The 19,921-nt window shown below is 63.9% G+C and overlaps 4 protein-coding genes across 4 annotated transcripts; all 4 read left to right on the forward strand.

Moving 5' to 3' along the window:
• Window positions 1–851: 851 nt before the first annotated feature.
• LDBPK_241060 (hypothetical protein, unknown function) lies at window positions 852–3,614 on the forward strand (the record flags this gene model as incomplete). Its single annotated transcript, XM_003861149.1, has 1 exon — window positions 852–3,614. One exon carries the CDS (start codon window positions 852–854, stop codon window positions 3,612–3,614), a length of 2,763 nt encoding a protein of 920 aa, XP_003861197.1.
• Window positions 3,615–5,176: 1,562 nt separating this feature from the next.
• LDBPK_241070 (helicase-like protein, putative) lies at window positions 5,177–8,998 on the forward strand (the record flags this gene model as incomplete). Its single annotated transcript, XM_003861150.1, has 1 exon — window positions 5,177–8,998. One exon carries the CDS (start codon window positions 5,177–5,179, stop codon window positions 8,996–8,998), a length of 3,822 nt encoding a protein of 1,273 aa, XP_003861198.1.
• A 472-nt stretch (window positions 8,999–9,470) lies between these two features.
• LDBPK_241080 (hypothetical protein, conserved) lies at window positions 9,471–11,255 on the forward strand (the record flags this gene model as incomplete). Its single annotated transcript, XM_003861151.1, has 1 exon — window positions 9,471–11,255. The coding sequence occupies one exon, from the start codon at window positions 9,471–9,473 to the stop codon at window positions 11,253–11,255; it is 1,785 nt and encodes a 594-aa protein (XP_003861199.1).
• A 2,301-nt stretch (window positions 11,256–13,556) lies between these two features.
• LDBPK_241090 (hypothetical protein, conserved) lies at window positions 13,557–19,868 on the forward strand (the record flags this gene model as incomplete). The annotated part of the gene is made up of 1 exon (XM_003861152.1): window positions 13,557–19,868. The coding sequence occupies one exon, from the start codon at window positions 13,557–13,559 to the stop codon at window positions 19,866–19,868; it is 6,312 nt and encodes a 2,103-aa protein (XP_003861200.1).
• Window positions 19,869–19,921: the final 53 nt, after the last annotated feature.

Here is a 19,921-nt window from a genome sequence, read left to right on the forward strand (position 1 = left end):
GTCCACTTGCACTGTCGATGTATGATAGCCGAAGAGAGAGGAGGAGGGGACGGAATCCACGCGCGCAGGAGCGATGATCCCGGGATTAGACAACGATCGAAGGGTGTGGTGATGTAGTGTGATGGGGTAAGGTTGGACGGTGGCGTTGGTTCATTGGGAGGCCCTTCTCTCGCGGGTGTATGTGAATGTAGATTGAGCCGCGCGAATCGCCACAGAAGCCCCCCTTCAGGTCAGCCCACCAGTGCAGAAGCCACAGAAGTGCCACGACAGCCTCCCCCCTTCTCTCCCGCACTACCCTTCCACTAGCCTACCTCAGCCACCATCCCCTCCTCTCAAGTCATGTACAGTCCTTCTGTGCTAGCATAGAGCGCCTCGCCGCGTCAGGCGCGTAAGAATCACAAGGAATGCAAGCATGAAGAAGTGGGCAGCCCCCCCCCCCCTCTTGTTCTCATCCCACAACTGTTTGCCCGTCTCGTACCTGCATTATCGCTCCCTCCTCCCTCATAGAGAGCACACCGTTGTATATTCGTGTGGCTGGGCGTCCATTGGGAATCCTGAAGGTGCCGCTGATCACCCTCCCTCCAGCCACTCACCCACTCCACAGCCACTGCAGGGACACTGATCGGTGGGGGAGGGCGAAGGAAGAGGGGGGTCGTTCCCATCCATGAACTGATGCATCACACTCGTCAAACAACATCGCCTTCGCTCACTCTACCCCCTCTCTGCACTATGAGCGCACATACGCAGGTGCGTTGATATCGAACGTGGGGAGAGATACCGTCTGAGCAACCAACAACAACGGGGTCTCCATCCCTTGCTTCCGTCCTTTCGTCCCGCCTCTCACTCACACGATGGCCGCCGTGCACCCCTCCGCAGATCTCTCCTGCGACGTCGCAATACATCTCTCCGACACGGAGTTTACCTCTCGCATTGACTACGCTGACGCCTACGTCCTCCCAACCACCTCCACCACAGCAGGTGCTTCTGCTGATGCGGCGCCGCTGCCGACGGCGACGCTCGTCTCGCCGTGGCTACTTGTCTCGCCGTCGGTCTGTGACGCAGACCCGTCGCCCTCTCCGTCCATAGCAGTAACAGCAGCAGGCACCGCTCGCAGCCCTGCAGTGGAGACGGTGCCCCTCGCTTGGCGGTGTCCGTCTTGTGGCACACTTGAAGTGGAGCAGCTGTACTGGCGGCGACCGCAGCGATCCAAAGAACGAGCCACAGATGAAGCCTCTACCACTGCTGCTGTCCGCGCTGCGCTGGCGCGCAGCATGCGACTGAAGGCGCCTTCACCAGCCCTGCAGGCGAAGCTGGAGCGGCACCGATGGCGCAGAGAGCGACGAGAGGAGATGCGTTGGCGGCCGCTGCACATCAACGCGCGCTGTCGCAGCTGTTTCCTGTGTCCCCGCTGCGGCGGCCATGGTAGCTTGCCATTCTCCGAAGCAGCGCAAGTCATTGATACGAGCACGACCAAATGTACAGCGGCGTCGTCGTCGCTGTTTACCACCACCGCTAGCGTGCTCAGTAGCACGCAGTCTGTGAGCTCGCTCGACATACGACTCACCTCCGACGTGCAGTACTACGCCGTGTGTATGTGCTGTCAGTGGCACAGCTACCGAGCCTTTCCCACGATGGAGCAGCTCCTCGGGTATTTGGATGCGGTAATGGGGGACGAGAAGGCGGAGACGCTGCGAGAGCGTCGGGCGGCGCAGCGAAACTTCAATACCGCTCTTCGCGCCGGCCTCATGGGGCTCCTGGGTGTCTATCCCGACCTGGAGAATCAGATACGTTTGCAACACCAGCAGAAGCAGCAGGCAACCGTCTCGCAGGCCGCGTGGGACAAATTTCGAAACCTGCGCAGTGCGCACATCTACGACCGCAGCGCCGGCCCTCCATCGTACTCATCATCGCAGCAGCAGCAACTCAGCGGCAAGATGGTGCAAGATGCCATTATGCACCTCCACCCTGCGCTCGCTCTGGAGCAGCTACGACACCAAGAGCAGCAGCGCCAGGAGGCTGCACGCGCAGCGTCGCTCCTCCAAGGTATGAGCCAAGCTGCACCGCAGGCGATGCGGGTCGTCGACTTGGCTCGCGAAGCCGCAGCTAAGCTGCAGGTATCGCAGGAGGGAGAGGAAAAAGACAGGACACCACTCAGTGAATGGCCACCCGCACATCGCTCGACCTCATCTGCCTCGGTCACCGCCGGCAGCGCCAAAAACGATGTTGAAGTCAGCTTGATCGCGCGTACTCAGCAGTGGTTCCTGGGGCTGCCGCTTGAAGCCGTGGACACTCGGCAGCAAAGCATACAGACGTGGATGCAACGCTATCAGCCAGCGGCGGTCGTGGCGCAAGAACGCAAAGCAGCGGCGGCAGCAGGAGCAGCAGCAGCACCCGTGGCCAGCACCTCCGCTCTCATGCACACGCCAACGTCCGCCTATCTGCACTCCGTACTGCTTCGTGAGCAAGACCGACCGCTTGGCCTACCGGCATACTACATCCCCAGGGTCCGCAAGGAGGTCCTCACTGCGCTTGTGTGGCGGCTGCCGCCGGCATTCGCTGCCAGGAAACCATCGGCAGCAGAGCAGTCGCTTCCGTGCACACGTCTTGTTCTCCTCGACCGGCATTCGTTGTCGGACGAGGAAGTGCGGCAGGTGTGCCAGCACTGGGTCGACGAGCGCGCGGCGCAGGTAGAGCGGCACGAGCGGAAGCGCCGCAGCGAGCTGGAGCAGCAGAACGGCGCAGGTAGCACCATCACCACCACTTCCGGGAAGCAATGCAATAACGGCGACGGCGGCTTCGACTCCGACGGAGGAGACGAGGAGGATGACGATGATGGCGAGGGCATCGAAGGCCCCAAAGGCGGCGCCTCGCAAGACTCGATGCGCCCGGCAACGGCCCAGCACCCACCACCCCAGCAGAGAATCACGAAAAGTGTGTCGTCGAAACTACCAATGCCGTTGTTCCTGGACGGTACCGACTTTTCCGCGCTGTCGTGCCTGCCCTTCCTCGAGTACCTGCGAAGTGGTGGCGGTAGCGGCGGCAACGCACACCTGTGCGAGTGGCAGTTCCGCTTGATGAGCTTGCACATGATGCATGACGTGTACCTGAAAAGGCTTGAGGTGGTGCGGACTGTGATAGCGCCATCGTGCGCCGTTGACGTTCCACATGCACGTCCTTCACCCTTCCTTTTATCTGCTAGTGCCGCCTGTGTGACGGTGCAGCTTTCATCGTCGTCAGTGCCTGCTGTGGAGCTCCCAGTCGTGCTGACTCCTCGGTGCTCCCCGGAGGAATGTGCTGCAGCCCTCGCGGCAGTCCTGCAGGGTCGCGATGGCTCCCATGTTGGAGATGCGGGCCCCTCGCCACCGCTTAGCATCCCCTCGATGCTCGCCATGGGCATCACCACTCCACCGATCCGCCTGCCAGAGCTGCACATCACTCTGCGCGACACATCCGCGACGCAGGCTGGTGAGCCTTCATCATCGTCCATGCGGACTCCTCTCCGTTGCGTGGAACTGCTGGTGGAGGTGCTGACGGCACTTTCGGATGTCGAGAACGCGCATCCTCAGTACCACGCGGTGCGCTATGGACTCGTTGTGACACTCAACTCGTGCTGATGCTCTCTGCATGTGTGTGCGTGTGTGTGTGTGTGTCCCGGCATGCACCAGCGTGCTTCGATGCAACTTGAAGAGTCCTTGGCTGCAGACGTGAAAAAGGATGCGGTGCACTGCCGCTCAAGCAAGAGACACCTCAGACAAGGAGACCGTCTGCATGCATGCCTGCACGATTGAGGACTTCCACGCGCATAATGCGGTGTCGTGGGTGGGGAAGCTCGGTGTTGGCGCAGCGCCGACAACTCTGAATCTCTGTTACGCATCCTCCGCTGCGGTCGATATTCACGGACGGCGCACCTTCACACCATGCCGTGCGCTCTCCCCCTTTCTCATTGCCCATCCCTCTACGGCATGTGCTTATCTGTCTTCCATGTTGGTTGCGTACGCCGCACCACGATGTGTGCGCCCACGCGTATGTGTGTCGCTGTTTGTCCCCATCCTCATGCGAGGTACATAGCTGACGCATACGAACGGTGTACATGTGCGTGTGCGTGCTGTTGTGTACCTCAGCCTGGATGGGCAACTGCAGCAGCTTCCGCCACGCTGCCACTTCGTGAAGTGTGTGTGTATTAATGTGCTTTATGGCTGCCCTGACGACTGCGCCGGTGCACTGCTGCAAAAGACGTGTTCGCCTGCGTATTTTGTTGTTCATGTGTCCGTATCCGGTGCGCGTGCCTCTTCGCCCTGCGTGGCCAGCCGATCCTCTGCCGGCACGCGCAGTGCAACGAGCGCTCAACGACGGGCACACCTCGTTTGGAATGGAGAAGGCGTGCCTGGAGCAGTCCATAAGGACTTCCCACGCTCGCTCGCTCTCTCTTGCCCCTTTTCGCTCGCTCCCCTTCCGAGGGCCCCGCGCGCGAGTGCCCCCCCCCCTCGTCCCCGTCCCAGCGGGAAATTTTCGGTTATTATTATTTTTTTTACCCCTCCTTGTAGGCTCGCTCTATTTATATTGGTACATTCTCCCTTCTCGGCACACAGCGGTGCGACGACGTTCGGGAGACGGTCAAGTGTTTTCTCCTTGACCATTACTGCGAGCGATATTTTCGGTCGACCTATCAGCTCTACCTCTTGCTGCCGTTTTCTGTGAGAAGGGCGCCCCCGGTAACCCTACTGCCCCTCCTCTCTCTTGTTATTTCTACTGTACTTGTTTTCAGAGCGAGCCCCACCTCCCCAGCCGACCCTCTTCATGTCCTCACCCGTTGAGACAGGAAGCTGGAAGGATGCGTGGCGCCGCACCCCCATCCGTGCGCCCAAGACACAAGCCTACATTTATGAATGCGCTTCTATGAAAAGACGCGCTCTGTGCTTGGCCGCGATGGTCCTTCGGTGCAACGCTCTCTCGCCCCTCCCCCTCCTCCATCTCTGCCACCCTCGCACGCGCGCTCTCGAAGGAGCGGAAGTGCTCACACACACAACTCAGAAGCAGCCGAAACGGACGTGCACACGCGCAGAGACGCATGGCGCATGGTGTTGAGGACGTGTTCTTCATCGCCTCCTCGTCCTCCTGTGACGAGGAGGATGACTGTCGGGGATGCCCATACGGCACAGCCCCTGTCTCGCCAACGATGGAGGACGTCCTTTTCGGGCTTGCGCCACCAAAGCTGCGCTCGACACCGCAGTCGCAGATGCAACAGCAGCAGCACTTCCTGCCATCCCCGCTCACCAATGGCGTCAGTGACGGAACCTTCGTGAAGACAGAGGATGCGGCCGAGTCAGAGATGAAGGAGTCCGTCGCTGCACAGTGCAGCGTGCCTGGGGGGAAGCCTGATGCAGATAAGGACGAACAGGCGGTCCTTTACGCCGGTGGCTCCCCGTGTGCAATGCCAGCGGTGCAGTCAACGCCGCCGCCGCGCACCCTGGCTGAGCTGCGCAGTATGACCTCCTCGGACGTGCGAGAGGAGCTGGAGCGCTTCTTTGTGCGCAAAGAAGCTCATGCGAAACACTTCAAGTCCGTCGCCGCCGCGCTGCTTGGCGGAGCCGCCGCCGCACACAAAGCCGGTACAGCAAAGGCGTCATCTGCGGCAGTGGCAGGCGCGACTCCTGAGGAACGATGCACCTCCTCCACTTCACGGCTAACGAGAGAAGAGCTGCTAGCGCGTGACCGGTGCCGGCGACTCGTTAATGTGAGCAACTGGGACGCTGCAGTCGGCGGCTACAGCCAGTGGGATGTGCTGCTGCCCTCGGCGTTGCTGCACGGCTGCGTCATGGCCCCTACCGATGCCACAGCAGGACAGGCTGCACCTGCGACGGCGGCGTCTTCGGAACGGCAAACCGCGTCCACCACCGTCGCAACTTCGCGTGCTCGTCTCACGCTGCGTCCACATCAAGTTGAAGGCATTCGATTTCTGTGGAGTGTGCTGGCGGAGGGGCCGGTGGGACAGGTGCCCGCCGTGGGGTGCATTCTCGCACACACGATGGGCCTCGGAAAAACAGCACAAGTGATCGTGTTCCTACATCTCTTTATGGCCGCCTTCCCGCGGCGTCAAGAAAAGGCCGCATCGTCGTCGTTGCTGCGCCGAGCACGCGCGCTTATCGTGATCCCCAAGTCGACCCAGTCAGGTTGGAAGCGTGAGTTTCGCACGTGGTCCGCCTGCTTTCCGGAGGAGCACCGCTTGCGCCCCATCTCCCTCGACGAAGGGCTGCCCGCGCGCCAGCGAGTCGACATGTTTTACGCGTGGCGCCGCGACGGTGGCGTGTTGCTGATCGGCTACGAAGCCCTCGTGCGTCTGCTGCGGCTTGTGGAGGAGGACAGTATGCTGCGGCCTCACTCGCGTGTGGCCGACAACGCCGCAGGTGTCGAGGGAGATGCCGGGAGAAACGGTACCGCTCAGCCAACAGTGCACGCTTTCCATTCGGCAAGCCACGCAACGACGGCGTCGCCGCAGCAGCGCCGCAACGAGCTGCAAGCACGCCGCAACGACGAAGGCGGCATGACCTTCGGCGGCGACGCTGACCCCTTCACCGAGCTCGTCGTGTGCGATGAGGCCCACCGGCTCAAGTCCGTACATCTGCACGTCGTCACGGCCCTCCGCGGTCTCCACCCGCTGCGCCGCCTCCTCCTCACCGGCACGCCGCTTCAGAACCACCTGCAGGAGTACTGGGCCATGATGGACTTCTGCGTCCACAAGTACTTCAGCCGCAAGCGCTTCCAGGAGTACTTCATTCAGCCCATCGAGGCCTCGGCGAACACGCGCGCCTCGGAGAAGGAGGTGGACTTGGCGCGCAAGAAGACCTTCACACTGATCAACGAGGTGCGCCACTTTGTGCAGCGCGTCGACAGCACCCCTTTACGCACGGAGCTGCCACCGCTGCACGAGTACGTCGTTGTCGTGCCCCTGTCGCCTCTGCAGAAGGAGCTGTATCTGCGCTTCATCCAGATGGTGCAGCGCGACGGGAGCCAAAAGCTGCAGTTCTTGCCAGCCGTGTCCTACTCGGGCAAGATCGCGGCTCACCCACAGCTGCTGTTCCAGATGCGCGAACAGCTGGGGGAGGCAAAGGACAAGGTGACAGCATCATCGATAGAGTGTGTGGGAGCAGGTGGGCCTGGTGTTCAGCGCTCTGCACGCGGCTGCCACGTGGCAGGCGCCAAGCGCAGCAGCAACGGTGGTAGCAACTATCGGGATGCCTCTACGACGGCCGGCGGCTTGCGTCGCCCGCAGCAGCGGCGTCAGCGTCAAGAGGCGGAGAAGCAGCTGATGGCGGGCACGGCCGACAGTACTGTCGGTGATGATGAGGGCGACACGCGCGTTGGAGAAGAGCAGGAGGCAGTCGTGATCATCGACTCCGATGCAGACTCGACCTCCAGCATCAGCAGCGGCGACGGCGATGACGAGGAGCACGCGTTTGCCCGTGCAACGCAGCAGTCGTTCTCCAGCGTCTACCCTGTTGCCTCGCTCACCTACGAGGAGCTATGCGTGCCGCCCTCGCTGAACTACACCCCGCTCCTGGAGGACGGCGTGAAGCTGCTGGTCGCGATTAAGCTGGTCGCGGCTGCCATGGCGCGGGATGAGAAGGTTCTCCTGTTCAGTCTTTCCACGCAGCTTCTCACGTTCCTAGAGAGCATGATCGCGAAGGTGAACATCGAGTGGCGCCGGCCGGTCGCGGCGTTGCAGCGGCAGCAGCACCCGCAGCTGCCACGGCGGATCCGCTATTGCCGCCTGGACGGTAGCCACAGCGCGGCGCAGCGGGCGGCGATGCTCGAGGACTTTGACCGGCCTGACGGCCCGGAACTCTTCCTGTTGAGCACTAAGGCTGGCGGCGTCGGCATCACCGTCACGGCTGCCACGCGCGTCATCCTCGTTGACACGAGCTTCAACCCAGCTGACGACCAGCAGGCGATTGGCCGCGCGTACCGATACGGGCAGACCCGTCCCGTATATGTGTACCGGCTCATGTGCTACCCGACGCTGGAGTACAGCATCTTTGTGCAGAAGCTGGCTAAGGAGTGGCTGTTCAAGACGGTGATCGAGGAGTCTTCGGTCAAGCGCGATGGGCTGTCCGGCATGCACCTCCGCGAGCTCTTCTCCCTCCTCACGAAGACTGCGAAGGTGCTGGAGAAGCCGCTGTCCGCGACGCGCGCGCAGACGCTGTCGACACAGGAGGTGTTGCGCGAGGACCCGATGCTCGGTGTCGCGCAGGCGGAGTTGCTCTACGCGCAGCGGTACGAGATGTTTCTTGAGCACGACATGGACGACCGGTACGGCGCTGCTGAGGAGGCCTTCTACCACGACTACTGCCGCAACCGGTTATTTGACACGGCCGACGACGAGGACGCCGAGAAGCGGCGTGCGGCGGAGCTGCAGAAACGGCAGCAGCAGCGGATCGACGAGGCAGCCCAGCTGCAAATGCAGTCAAAGACGCTCACGGCTATGGTGGACAACCTCATCCGGTCAAGGGCCGGGACAGACTCGCAGTTGGCGCGCCTTCTCACCGCGATGGGTCTGCACGTGCACCCCGTCACCGGCCGCGTACAACTGAGGAGGGGCGGCGCGGATACGATGAACCCCAGCGGCGACCGCGATGGCCGGCGCCGCACGGCGGCTCCTTTGCTGCTGGAGGACAGCGGGGAGCGCTTTGCGCCGTCGCCGGTGCAACTTGTCGGCGGCGCAGATGCCTACCAGGTGAACGAGGGACTGAGCCGCGGCACAGGCGCCTACGCCGCACACAGTACCCCGCAGACGGCAGTGCTGCTACTGGATTCCGATGAGGACTCACGCGGCGTCCTCGCCCAGCCGCACGCACGTGAAGAGCACTTTGGCGCCGCCCTCTCAGCGGCAGCGAGCGCCGAGCGTATATCCGCCACTCTTGCGCGCCAACCATACGCGCCCTACCGCCCGGGTAGCTCCCCCGCGTACGCTGTCGACATCGACAACGACGGATCGCTTTAGCAACGGGGTGGCAAGGCGGGGGGAAGGGGTGGAAGACGACGGTGGGCACACACCGCAGAAAGCGCTGCTGATTTTTGTTTCTTACTGCGCACCCTCGTGTGGCAGCTCTGCACACGTGTTATGAAGCGGAAGATTGATCGTAGAGGGGGTGGGGGCGTGTACTTGGGGGAAGGGAGGGGGTGACGGCCCCCCTCCCCATGCGTTTGCGTGTCCGTCGACGTGTGCTCTGGGCGACCGTACCTCGCCCCCTCTCTTCTCCATCTCATCTGCAGTGGCCCCTGCAACCATAATAGCGCCCCCAAAAGCAAAACTCGTCAACGGGCATGTGAGGCGGTCTGTGCGAAGGGCGTACACGTTGCCTTCCACCACCACCACCACCCCTTTCGCTCTCTCCACCGGGAAGAACACGACGCTGGCGCCTCCCGGACCACTACAAGCAGAGAAAGGCACCATCGTTTGCTGCCAGCACGCCATGTTCGGCATCGATGAGTATGTTCTCCCCGCTTCTCTTCCTCCCTCGCTGCCTCTCCACTTCTCTCGCTCTCGCCCCTCGCGTTGTATGTGCGGGTGTGCCCGCGCCATGAGCGCCGCTCATCCTTGTAATGCTCTCAGCCGCTCCAGCCTCACACGCCGCCCACACCTCTTCGCTCACAGCCCACGGACGTCCGCAAACACAGCGGGAGAGACTCTCACACGCGTGTGCGCCTTCGCTGTGCGGTGTGGGGGCGTCATGGCGCACTTGATCGCACCCGCCTCCTCCGTCCAACCAATGACGGAGGAGGACTTCGCGGTGGTACAGGCAGAGAAGAGGGTCGACGCCGCCACGCGCGAGCAGCTCGTCAACGTGTACGGCGACTCCCGCGCTCCGCACGGTCGCCGCGTCGCCCTCACGAGGCCGCCGAAGCGCGAGTGGAGGTGCGCTGCGTGTGGCAAGCGAAGCGCCGACATACGCCACGTGTGCGCCTTCTGCCTCTCCCCAGAGCCGGGGTACAGCAGTAACATCGCCGCCTCCCGTCCTCGTAATGCCGGCGGTCCCGCGGTCGCCGACAAGGTGGTAGGGCCACTCACGTGCGTGCAGCGTCCTGGCACCTGCGAGGATGCTGATGTTCGCCTGCTGCAAGTCTCCCTCACGAATCGCACCTACCGTGTCTTCACGGAGCCGCACACATCCGCCGCGAAGCCCCGTGCGGCGGCGTCGCATCGTAGCGCAGCTGGTGCGGACTCGGCGACGGCGAGGCCGGCCGTGGAGGAGGTCGACGAGGTCATGGTCTGGGACGACGAGCCCAACTGCGGCGATCGCGGGACTGGCGAATCCTGCAGTGCAGGTGATGATGAAGGTGGCAGTGAGTGCGACGACGAGGGTGTGCCGAGCCCGGCGCCCCATACGCAGCGCCGTCCACCGCGTGCGGAGAAGGTCAATGGGGGCTTCACGCACTTTGTGTCCATCCCCTTCGGGAAACTGCCCGCCGTGGCGGCGAACGCGACGAGCATCTTGGCGGACTTGCGCAGCTTTGTCGCCGCCAAGTACGCCGAGTCGGCCCAGCAGGGGAGCGCCGCTGCGGCGGGTGAGGCGGCCGGGCCTGGCGGGACGGCGGCGTCGTCCTTTTCGAAGTCTGCGGTCGCCTCGGAGCTGGTGACCGGCACCGCCAAACTGCACATGACGCTGCTTCTGCTCACGCTTCCACGCCGTGAGGATGTCGAGTTCGCCAAGGAGCTTCTGCATGGTCCCTTTGCCTCTGCCTGGGCAGCGACGAAAGAAAAGTGGGCAGCGTCCAAGGACACAACGTACGCGCTGAGCGGAGATGCGTCCCTTGCCCCGGTGCACCGTCACCCGCTCGTGCGGCTCGGCGGTGGGCTGCAGGTGATGAGAACAGGTCGGCAGAACGAGTTTTACCACCCAGAAAAGGCGAGCGTTGTCTACATGGGCATCGATAACGCAGCCGGGCTCGCCACGGTGCAGCAGCTGCAGCGCGTCCTGCACGAGAGCTTGGCTGAGCTCATCCACGATCCCGAAGAGGCGGAGAAGTCGCGCCGGGTGTTGCACGTGACAATCATGGACAAGAAGTGGCGCAAAGGGCGTGCGGCAAGTCGGCCATTCGATGCGCGGCCCATCATGGAAGCCTTTCAGGAGGCAGCCATCGGCGCGGGTGAGGATGGCAGGCAGTTGTTCGAGATACCGGAGCTGGAGCTGTGTTCACTGCGCCGGCAGGACCCGGAGAGCGGCACCTACCTCGCCGAGACCACCGTGAAGATCTAGAGCCCGGTAAGAAGACGCGGGGGTGGTGCAGCGCACGTCTTGCAGAAGTCGATGTCCGCACTCTCTGTGGGACACCATAAGGGGGGTGGGGCCGGAAGTGGAGGTTGAAGGCGGCTTATCGCCAGTGAGGGGAGCTCTCTATGGATGCTGAGCACACGTGCACACAATGGGCTGCACCTTCCTCCCCCTCGCCCACCATCTTCCTCCTGTGAGGGGGAAGAGGTGCACACAGACGGCGAGAGGGATCTGTACATCCGCGTAGGCGCAAGACGCACGCGCAGGATCGGCTCATGTGTTTCCTTTCTTCTCCCCGCAACCCCCTTCCTGCCCCCTGCCTGCCCGTCCTTTCTCGTTCACCACGACGACAACAACCAGTGACCATCTTGTGCGCAAGCGCCTCTTCTCTCTCCTGAAGGGACGAGGCCTCTGCCGCGCGCTTCCTTCCACACCCGCCTACTCCCACCCCTCGCTTAGCCTTTTTGGAGGTCTAGCAATGCGCGGCAAGTATGCGACTGCGGGGACCCGCTTGTGGGTTATAACGTGTCTCTCTCGACGTCGCACCGTTCGTCTGCCTCTGCCCCGATGACCACTCGACTGCCTCTTCACCCTCTCCTCGGCCACGCACACCGCTGCGACCCACTCGCAGCGTGCACCTATCGTACACATCTCCCCACCACCACCCCACCTCACCTCACCCTCTTTTCTTTCGTACGTGGACGGGAAGTGGCGTGGGCAAGGGCGCACCGTCGCACCCAAGGAATCACGCAGTCCTCCGCTCAGTCGGCCTACGCGTGTGCGGCGACGGCCTGCCCTCTTCCTTCCCCGCACGTACTCCTCTTCCCTGCTCCCTCTCTGTGAGTGTGACGCCCACCTGCCCATCCGCTATCACCGCCTGTATCTTCTAGTGCAGCAGCGCCCACGCTTGCTCGCCCCCTGCTGCGCGCATGCAATGGTGGCCGCGCCACCGCTTCGCCCAACACAGACACCGGAACAAACTCACAGCCACGTGCAGGCAGAGGTTGTGGTCGGCGCAGCTTCCAGCCTGGGTGCTGAATGTTCCCCGGCTACGTACCGGGGGCGTATAGCGGCCAACGTCCGCGCAGCGTAGCGCCGTCAACTCTTAGCCCAAGCAACGCCGGTGTGCTGACGCCGAGTAGAGACGACGGCTCACGCAGCGGTTCACATCCGGTTGCACACGAAACGGCGTCGACGGCACCTGCAGCAGCGTCCACAAACCTCGTTGAGGCCGACTCATCGCCCACTTTCTCGCCCTCGACATTCATCTGCCCCGACCGTCGAGTCGACACCCACTTCGACCTTCCACCAGCTCTCATCACGTGTCTTGTGCGGCACATAGATGGCCAGCACCAGCCCCTCGCCACGCCGGCGATCGTGGAGCGGTGTCTGCGCGACTTGCAGCGTCGACTCATGCCGTGGGTGCCCGTGGAGCGCGTTTTCGGGTCCGCGATGCAGGCGACAGCGTCGATGGACGCGAGAACGTTCGGCGCTGCTCATCGGAGGGGCAGCATCGTCTCCTCTCCGGTGAGCAGCGCCGCGCCGCCGCCAACCACCACGCTGTACACTGGCTCGTACCTGGCGGGAAGCCGCGTGCGTCTTCAGCTTGCCAAGACAACCGACATCGCCGCCGTGGAGAGTAGCACCTCGGCACTGCATCTTCTCTTCTACGCAGTTGATGAGTCGGATTCAAGACCGGCAGTGCTGTCGCACATCGCGCAGGATTGGCGCGCCGCCCTGACGCGCAAGGGCGAAGGCGACGACTGCCTGGTGCTGCTCGTGCACAGCGACCTCATCGCCGCTGCCGAAGTCGCCTCCCGGCTTGCAGAGGAGGCGCAGCAAAGCAGTGGCCAGATACCAGCTGCCCAGTCGGGGCCACCACCACCCACTGGAAGCGCACCTGCACCGGCGCTTAGTCAGGCGCGGGTCGACGCTGCTGCCGGGCAGCTGCGCAAGTACTACAAGGAGCTCTGTGACGCAAAGTTTCTGCCACAGCAGATGTGCGCCTACATGCCGAACGAGACGCCGATGCGCATCCTCGAGCGACTGCGCTCCGCCGTCATCAAACACGGCGCGCGCCTACGTCAGGCGCTTGAAGCATGCGCGGCGCAGAAGCGACTGTTCCCGCAGGACCCTTTCACGAAGCCGAGGGTGCCGGTAGCTGCAAACGCAAGCACAACCGCAGAAGTCCAGCCGCCTGCCTCAGTATCTTCTCCCAGCATCGCGGCGTCACCGACCAGCGCGGCCGGAAAGGTGCTGCACACGGATAGCAGCGCATCGCTGCGGATGTCGCCGCTGAAACCGCCAGTCGGTGCCGCCTCCCCGCCGCTGCTGGCGGTGCACAAGTACTGGAGCGTGCGGGATTTCTGGCGGCGCGGCTACGACCTCGCCGTGCACTATCTTCAGTACGGTCTCGTGTTCGACGCCCGCGCGGTGCTGGAGCGCCTTTTTCTCGAGTACTACAACAGCTCCGACGACTACGGCTTTCTGCGCGCCCCGGTGGCGACGCTGCAGCGCTTGGGGCGGGTTCCAAACCTGTTCGAGGCGCACAGGCACGCTGGTTGGGCGCAGAGCAAGTCTGGCTATCCGCGAGGGCTGGACACTGAAGCGGAGCTACTCGAAGGTCTGCTGCTCGTCGCGTCGGCAGAGATGACGTGCTCGTTGCTGCTCGGCGACACCGAAGCTGCGATGGCGCGCTATCACACGTTCATGCAGGTCACGCGCGAGAAGTTCGACGAGCTTTCCGCTGCAGATAGCAAGGAAAAGTCCTCGATGCCACTGCCACCGATGGCGGCGGAGGACAGCACGCATGGCGCGGCCCCCCTGCGCTCCGCGACGTATCAGCAATTCTTCCTGCTGCAGTGTTACTTGTCTGGGCTGCGCATGTGGTGGCCGATGAGCGGGCTCTGCCGTCCACGCCGCGAGGTCGCCGCCTCTCCAGCTGCTTCCACATCACCACCACCGCAGTTGGAGACTCTCAGCGGAAGCGCCGCGGAGGAGCCGAGCAGCGCGAATGAGGGCGGCCTGGTTGCCGTGGCTGCGGACGTGGACAACGACGACGACGGAGAACGCGCATTAACAGAGTCACCGCGGCCCTCCTCATTCACCGCCCTCACCACAGCGGACACCGCAAACGTGCACGACGCAGCGCCTCTGCTGCGAACAGACACCGACCGGCTCGACTCGCTCGCCCGTCTCGATAGCAGCGGCAGGGAAGTCCGCTACTCCATCACAAGCCCGTCTTTTGCCGCGGCCCCCGCCAGCGTCCCTGGTCACTCCTTCCGCATGGGCAGCGCTGGGCCCCTCTCTGGGCGGTCCGGCGGCGAGCACAGCGCGATGCAACGGCGGTCAGTGGAGGGGAGTGCGAGCGAGGACGCGGAGGCCATGATGTGCGACCGAGAGCTTACCTACCTCTTGACGAGGTGCGAGGACACAGTGCAGGTGGCGGCCACCTATCTTGTCGACCTCGCCACCTCGACAGGCTTGCTCCCCGAGCACATGGAGCTGGTGGAGCTGCAGGATAGTGTACAAGCCATCCGTGACGCAGTCGACGCTGGCGACGCGCAGGCGGTGCGAGCCCTGAAGCACCATCAAGAGCACCTGCGCCGCAGCTGCGCAGAGGCGGCGACTCTGCTAGAGCACGCCAGAGACGCACTGGCGGCCGTAGCGCACGATCTCGGCTACGGCAACTTCAGCTGCCCAGCTATGCACCCTGCCACCGTGCCTTTGGCCGTGCAAGCTGCGCAAGGCCCTTCTGGTGTCGATGCCACCGCCACGACTGCGGCGGCGTCTTCCGCGTTAGCCAACATCGCGGAACTATCGTCGCCGGAGCAGGCGTTGCGGCTGTGGCGGTTGCTGACGGCGATGGCGGCTCTCGCCGTGCGCATCGGGGAGCAGCGGCGCCGCGAATTCCATCTCTACGTCCAACTCGCCATGACCTTCCTGATGGACCACCCCAGCGTGACGGCGAACATCGTGGCGGAGCGCCTGCTGCCGTACATCAAGCTCCAAGGCTGGCGACGGATCGAGCTGTTTGTGCGCCGGCTCTACGTGGAGGCACGAGAGCGGCTCATGCACCGTGCCGGGCTGTTGGGCCCCTGCAGCGCTGCGGCGACCGCGCGCTCCGGCGACGTGGCGCAGGGTGTCGCAATGAGCGGGTCAGATGCGCGGCTTTGGCTTCGCGTCTTTCACACGAGCGGTGACTACGCCCTTTACCGCGAGTGCGTGCTGGTGCTACTGAGCAACACCGGCGGCTGTGGCGAGGACGACGAGCACTCCAGTGCTGGTGACTCCGCCGACAGCGTTGGCGAAGCGGCTGACTGCGGCGTGGCTGCTGAGTGCATCGTCGGGTCGCTTGACAGCCGTTTTTTCTCCATACGCACCAGGACGGAGCAGTGGCGCGAGCTAGTTCGGGTGGATGCGTTGCTGATGGGCACCATCCTCCACGGGGAGCCGTCTGAGTACCCGCTGGAGCACTTTACGTCTCCGCTCACGGTGAAGGTGGAGCAGAGGGCAGCCGCCGCGGTCTCAAACGGCGACAGCGCCCTTGTCAAGAGCGAATCCTCCATTTTGGTAGAGCCTGGTGTGCTGAGGGCAGTCGTCGGCGATGTCGTGCAGATCACCTTCTCGTCCGTGTACACAATCAACCCGCTGGTACGCCCGCTCTTTCCTGCCGCCGCAGCAGCAGGGCCGAGGGCGATGGCACGCGAGACAGAGAACGCGGTGGGGTTCCAGCTGACGCTGGAGTCGCGCAAGGACTGGAACAGCGACGAGGAGGCGACTCACGAGGTGAACATTCGCGACGCTGACGCAGTCCACTATGATGAGCAGGCGCATCGGCTGCGCGTGACTTTCACCTTCCCGGTATGCCACGCTGGCCTCTATCGTGTGCACCGCCTGCGCCTATGCAGCGGCGGCACGTGGCTAGCCTACTACCCTCAGCGCAACGTCAGCGGCAGCTGCGGCGCAGGTGGGCGGGCGCCGTCTCTGAGGGCTGCAGGGTCGCACGCCTTCTCCACACCGCGTCCGACGCACGTCATGGTGGAACCGCTGTACCAGCTAGTCGGCCGCTCCGCGCTGCTGCAGGTGCCGGAGCAGCGCAGCAGCGTGCATCTCCGACTCACGCTCCCACGTGAGGCCCACTGCTTTGCCGATAGCGTCGACTACGTGACGTTGGACGTGGAGCTGGAGGACCCTCTCTCTATCAGCGCGCCGTCTGCCGAAGGCTTGGGCGGTGTTATGTCGGCGACTTTTACGGACCCTCAGTTGGTTAGAGGACTTGCTGTGAGACCAGGGAAGCATGGCCGAGTAGGCGGCGAAGACGGTCGTTGTCCAGCCGCGGACTGTGCATGCTCCTTCAAGGTCAGTCCAGGTAACCTTCTCTTGCCGCTGTCAGCCGGCAGAAGCGGCCTCGGTGGCGACCAGCTCGCCCGCCCCCAACGCGCCGAACCGTACGTGCCGCTTGTCGTCGACGGGGCTGAAGCTCACCACGATGACGCAACGCTGCGACGGGCGTCGACCTCGTCTCTCACGCAGCACTTGCTGCTCCTCCCGCCCGAGGATGACGGGGCCAACAGCGATGGCAGCGAGGCGCACACGCCGTCAGGCACGCCGCGCCTCGTTGCTGCGGTGGTGCTTGGCACCCCCAACGCTTATCGCCAGAAAAGCGGCGCGGTGGGGGCGGGAGTAGCGCGCTCCAGCCCTGGCACCTCCATCCCGAGCCTCAGCATGGCCGTGTCCGGCGCTGGCCCTTCTCGAGTTGCGGCACCTAGCGGCGGCAGTGGGGTTTTGGGCTTGAGCGGCTCCTTCGCCGTGCGGACCTCACAGCCGGTGTGCTGCGGCGCGGCAGAGCACATTCAGCACAGCAAGTCCGTCTTCAAGTCGCGGCACGTGGGCAGCCTCTTCGGAATGACAGCCGTGGCGGCGTCAACAGCGGCGCACATCGATGCGGCGGCAGCGGTAGTGCCCCCGACGGCGGCAGCCATGATCTATCCAGGCGTGACGCACAGTGACAAGAAAGCCCCGCAGCAACAGCAGCGGCAGCAGTCTTCGCTTCACCCTCATCGCTATGCCAAAGAGCTCCACACGCCCTCCGAGCGCGGCGCACAGGACGGGCGGTTTACAGCGGGCGACGACGGGATCAGTGGTGACGAGCGGAGGAGTCGTGGGGTAGCTACCTCTATATCCGGCCTCGGCTTCCCGGGCATCCCCGGCGGAGCCGCCGCGACACCCGCGCCGTCCCTGCTGCGCCGGGTCTCCGAGGACAAGCTGGAGCTGGTTCTGATGCATGCTGATACGGTCATAAGGGACGACAGAAGCGCGGCCGTGGCGCCGCCCAGCGCGAAGACGGCGGCAGCAATGTCCGCCGCTCACACCGTAGTGCCGATTCACCTTGGCTGCTTCCTGAAGGACCTCCCATCACCGGAGGTGCACTTGACTTCAACCAAGAGCGATGTCATGGCTCCTGACACGTCGGTGCTGCGGGCGGAGTGCTGCCTCGCGGCCGACCCGCTGCGTGAGACGGTGATTCGGCTGCTCCCCGGCACCTCGCATGCGGTCGCACCGGCGACCGACGACACCGGGTCTGAGAAGGCTAGCGTTGCGGTCAGGCACATGTGCCTCCGCCTGCCACTGCTGCCGCTCCTCACCACTCCGATCTCCGCCGAGGCGCTGGCGAGTCAGCGGCCAGAGACGGTGGTATCCGGTAGAGGGGCGGGCAAGGACTCCACACCGCCCGCCGCGGTGGCCGCGAATCAGGCGCGCATCGCCTTTACCTGTCTGCGCGGTCGTGAGCCGTGCACGACCACCCTGAGCGCAGTGCTGCCCTTCCAAGCCGCTATCGGCTTCAACTACGCCTTTAAGCACCTCCAGGGGCGTGTGTACTGCCTAGTAAAAATGAAGAACCTCCTGGCAAGCACCTCGCTGTGGCTGCGCGGCGCCGTGCTGCGCGTGCTCGACGCGGAGCCGTCGTATGAGATTGTGCGAGTGTGCGAGGTGTACAACAAACTTCTCCTTAGGGAGTGGAAGCCGCAGGAGGAGCTGAGCATCCTCTATGAGCTGGATCTCATCGCTTCCTTCCACCCTGTGCAGCCGGAGTGCACGCATCAGGTGCAGGTGGAGGCCTTCTACTCCAGCTGGCATCAAACGTTCCTGACGACACCGCCAGAGAACCGACTTGTCCTGCGCGCGACGGAGCTACCGTCGGCGGAGGTGACGGCAGAGAATGTCGAGGCTGCTCACAATCACGTATTACCGGGCGACACCGGAGCGAGAACGAGCGATGGTGCGGCAACGCAGCAGGGCACCGTGACCACAAGCACCACAGTGCTGCCAGGCAAAGCGGTAGGCACGACGGCAACCACGTCCTGCTACCACAGTGCCGCAGGCCCTGCCGCGGCCGCGGAGGCCGTCCAGCGTGCCTCTCTTGCGCGCAGCGCCAGCATAGACAGCAGCGGAAGCCGCTCCTTCGTCCACGCCACGCACACCCACGGCAGTGCCAACAGTAGTACCACCGGCGCCAAGTCGAGCAACGAGTGCTACGGCAGTGAGGGCAGAAGCAGCAGCGGAGTCAAGAGCCAGAGAGCGGCGCCCAGCGCGGTTCACTTCAGCATGGTCACGCTGCGTCACCTGGAGGAGACATGCAACACAATGTGGGGCCCTGTGGCCGCCTTCCACTCGAAGCATCTCTGCGTCTTCAGCATCGTCATGTACGCGGAGTCGCCGTGGACGATGCGTTTTGGGGCGGCGACGAACTATGCGGCCCAGCCGCCTCACCCGAGAACCACCTCGAGCATCTCGAGCAGTTACCACGGCTCGCAGCTAAATCACTGGAGCGGCGGCAAGCCTAGCGCCACGCTGTCCTTCTTCGGGAACGCCATGGTGGACCAGCCGTCCGACGTCGTGTTCGTCGCCGGCGAGCCGGTGCGGTTTTGCGTTCGACTGCAGCCGCAAGCGCAGAACTGGCCAGAGGACGCGGACATGGACGAGACCTTCTTTATCCGCCTCAAGTACAACCCGGAGCAGTGGATGGTGATCGGCAAGCAGCGCGACCGCCGCACTCTCTCCTTGATGGAGGAGGTGACGGTGTACTTCAACGCCGTCCCGCTGCTTCCTCTGGCGTCCGCTGATGGCGACAGGAGTGCGGCGGGGTCGCCAACGGCGGCCGGGGCCGTGACCTCGATAAGCGGCGGCCTCGGCAAGGGCCCTCCCCGCAGGGCTGATGACTCCGCAAACGGAAGCGACGAGGACTCGGACGAGGACAAGGACGTCGATGCCGCTACCAGGACAGGACGCCGGCAGCGCCGCTCAGCCTGGCCCCTCGCCGGGCACGCGGTGAAGGACGAGGGCATCCTGCAAACGCCCACCGTTGAGATGTTCTGGGAACGAAAGAAGCCAACGACAGCGACGGATGGCGCAGCAAGCCTGTCGATGAACAGCTTCGGAGAAGGGAAGAGCAACACCTCGGCAGCTGGAGTGGAGGCAGGTCCCAGTGTGGTGGATGGGCAGTCGACGTGCGCGGACACCGTGATGGGCGAGGCCGTTCTTGTCGACGTGGTGCAATTTCGTACGTGGGTGCGCGTGCGCAAGCGCGGTCACTGACCGTCTCATTCTCTTTCTTTCCCCACCCCGATCCTGGTGTCGGGCGCGGCCCT

This window comes from Leishmania donovani, chromosome 24, assembly GCF_000227135.1.
Source record: "Leishmania donovani BPK282A1 complete genome, chromosome 24".
Taxonomy (NCBI): Eukaryota; Euglenozoa; class Kinetoplastea; order Trypanosomatida; family Trypanosomatidae; genus Leishmania; species Leishmania donovani.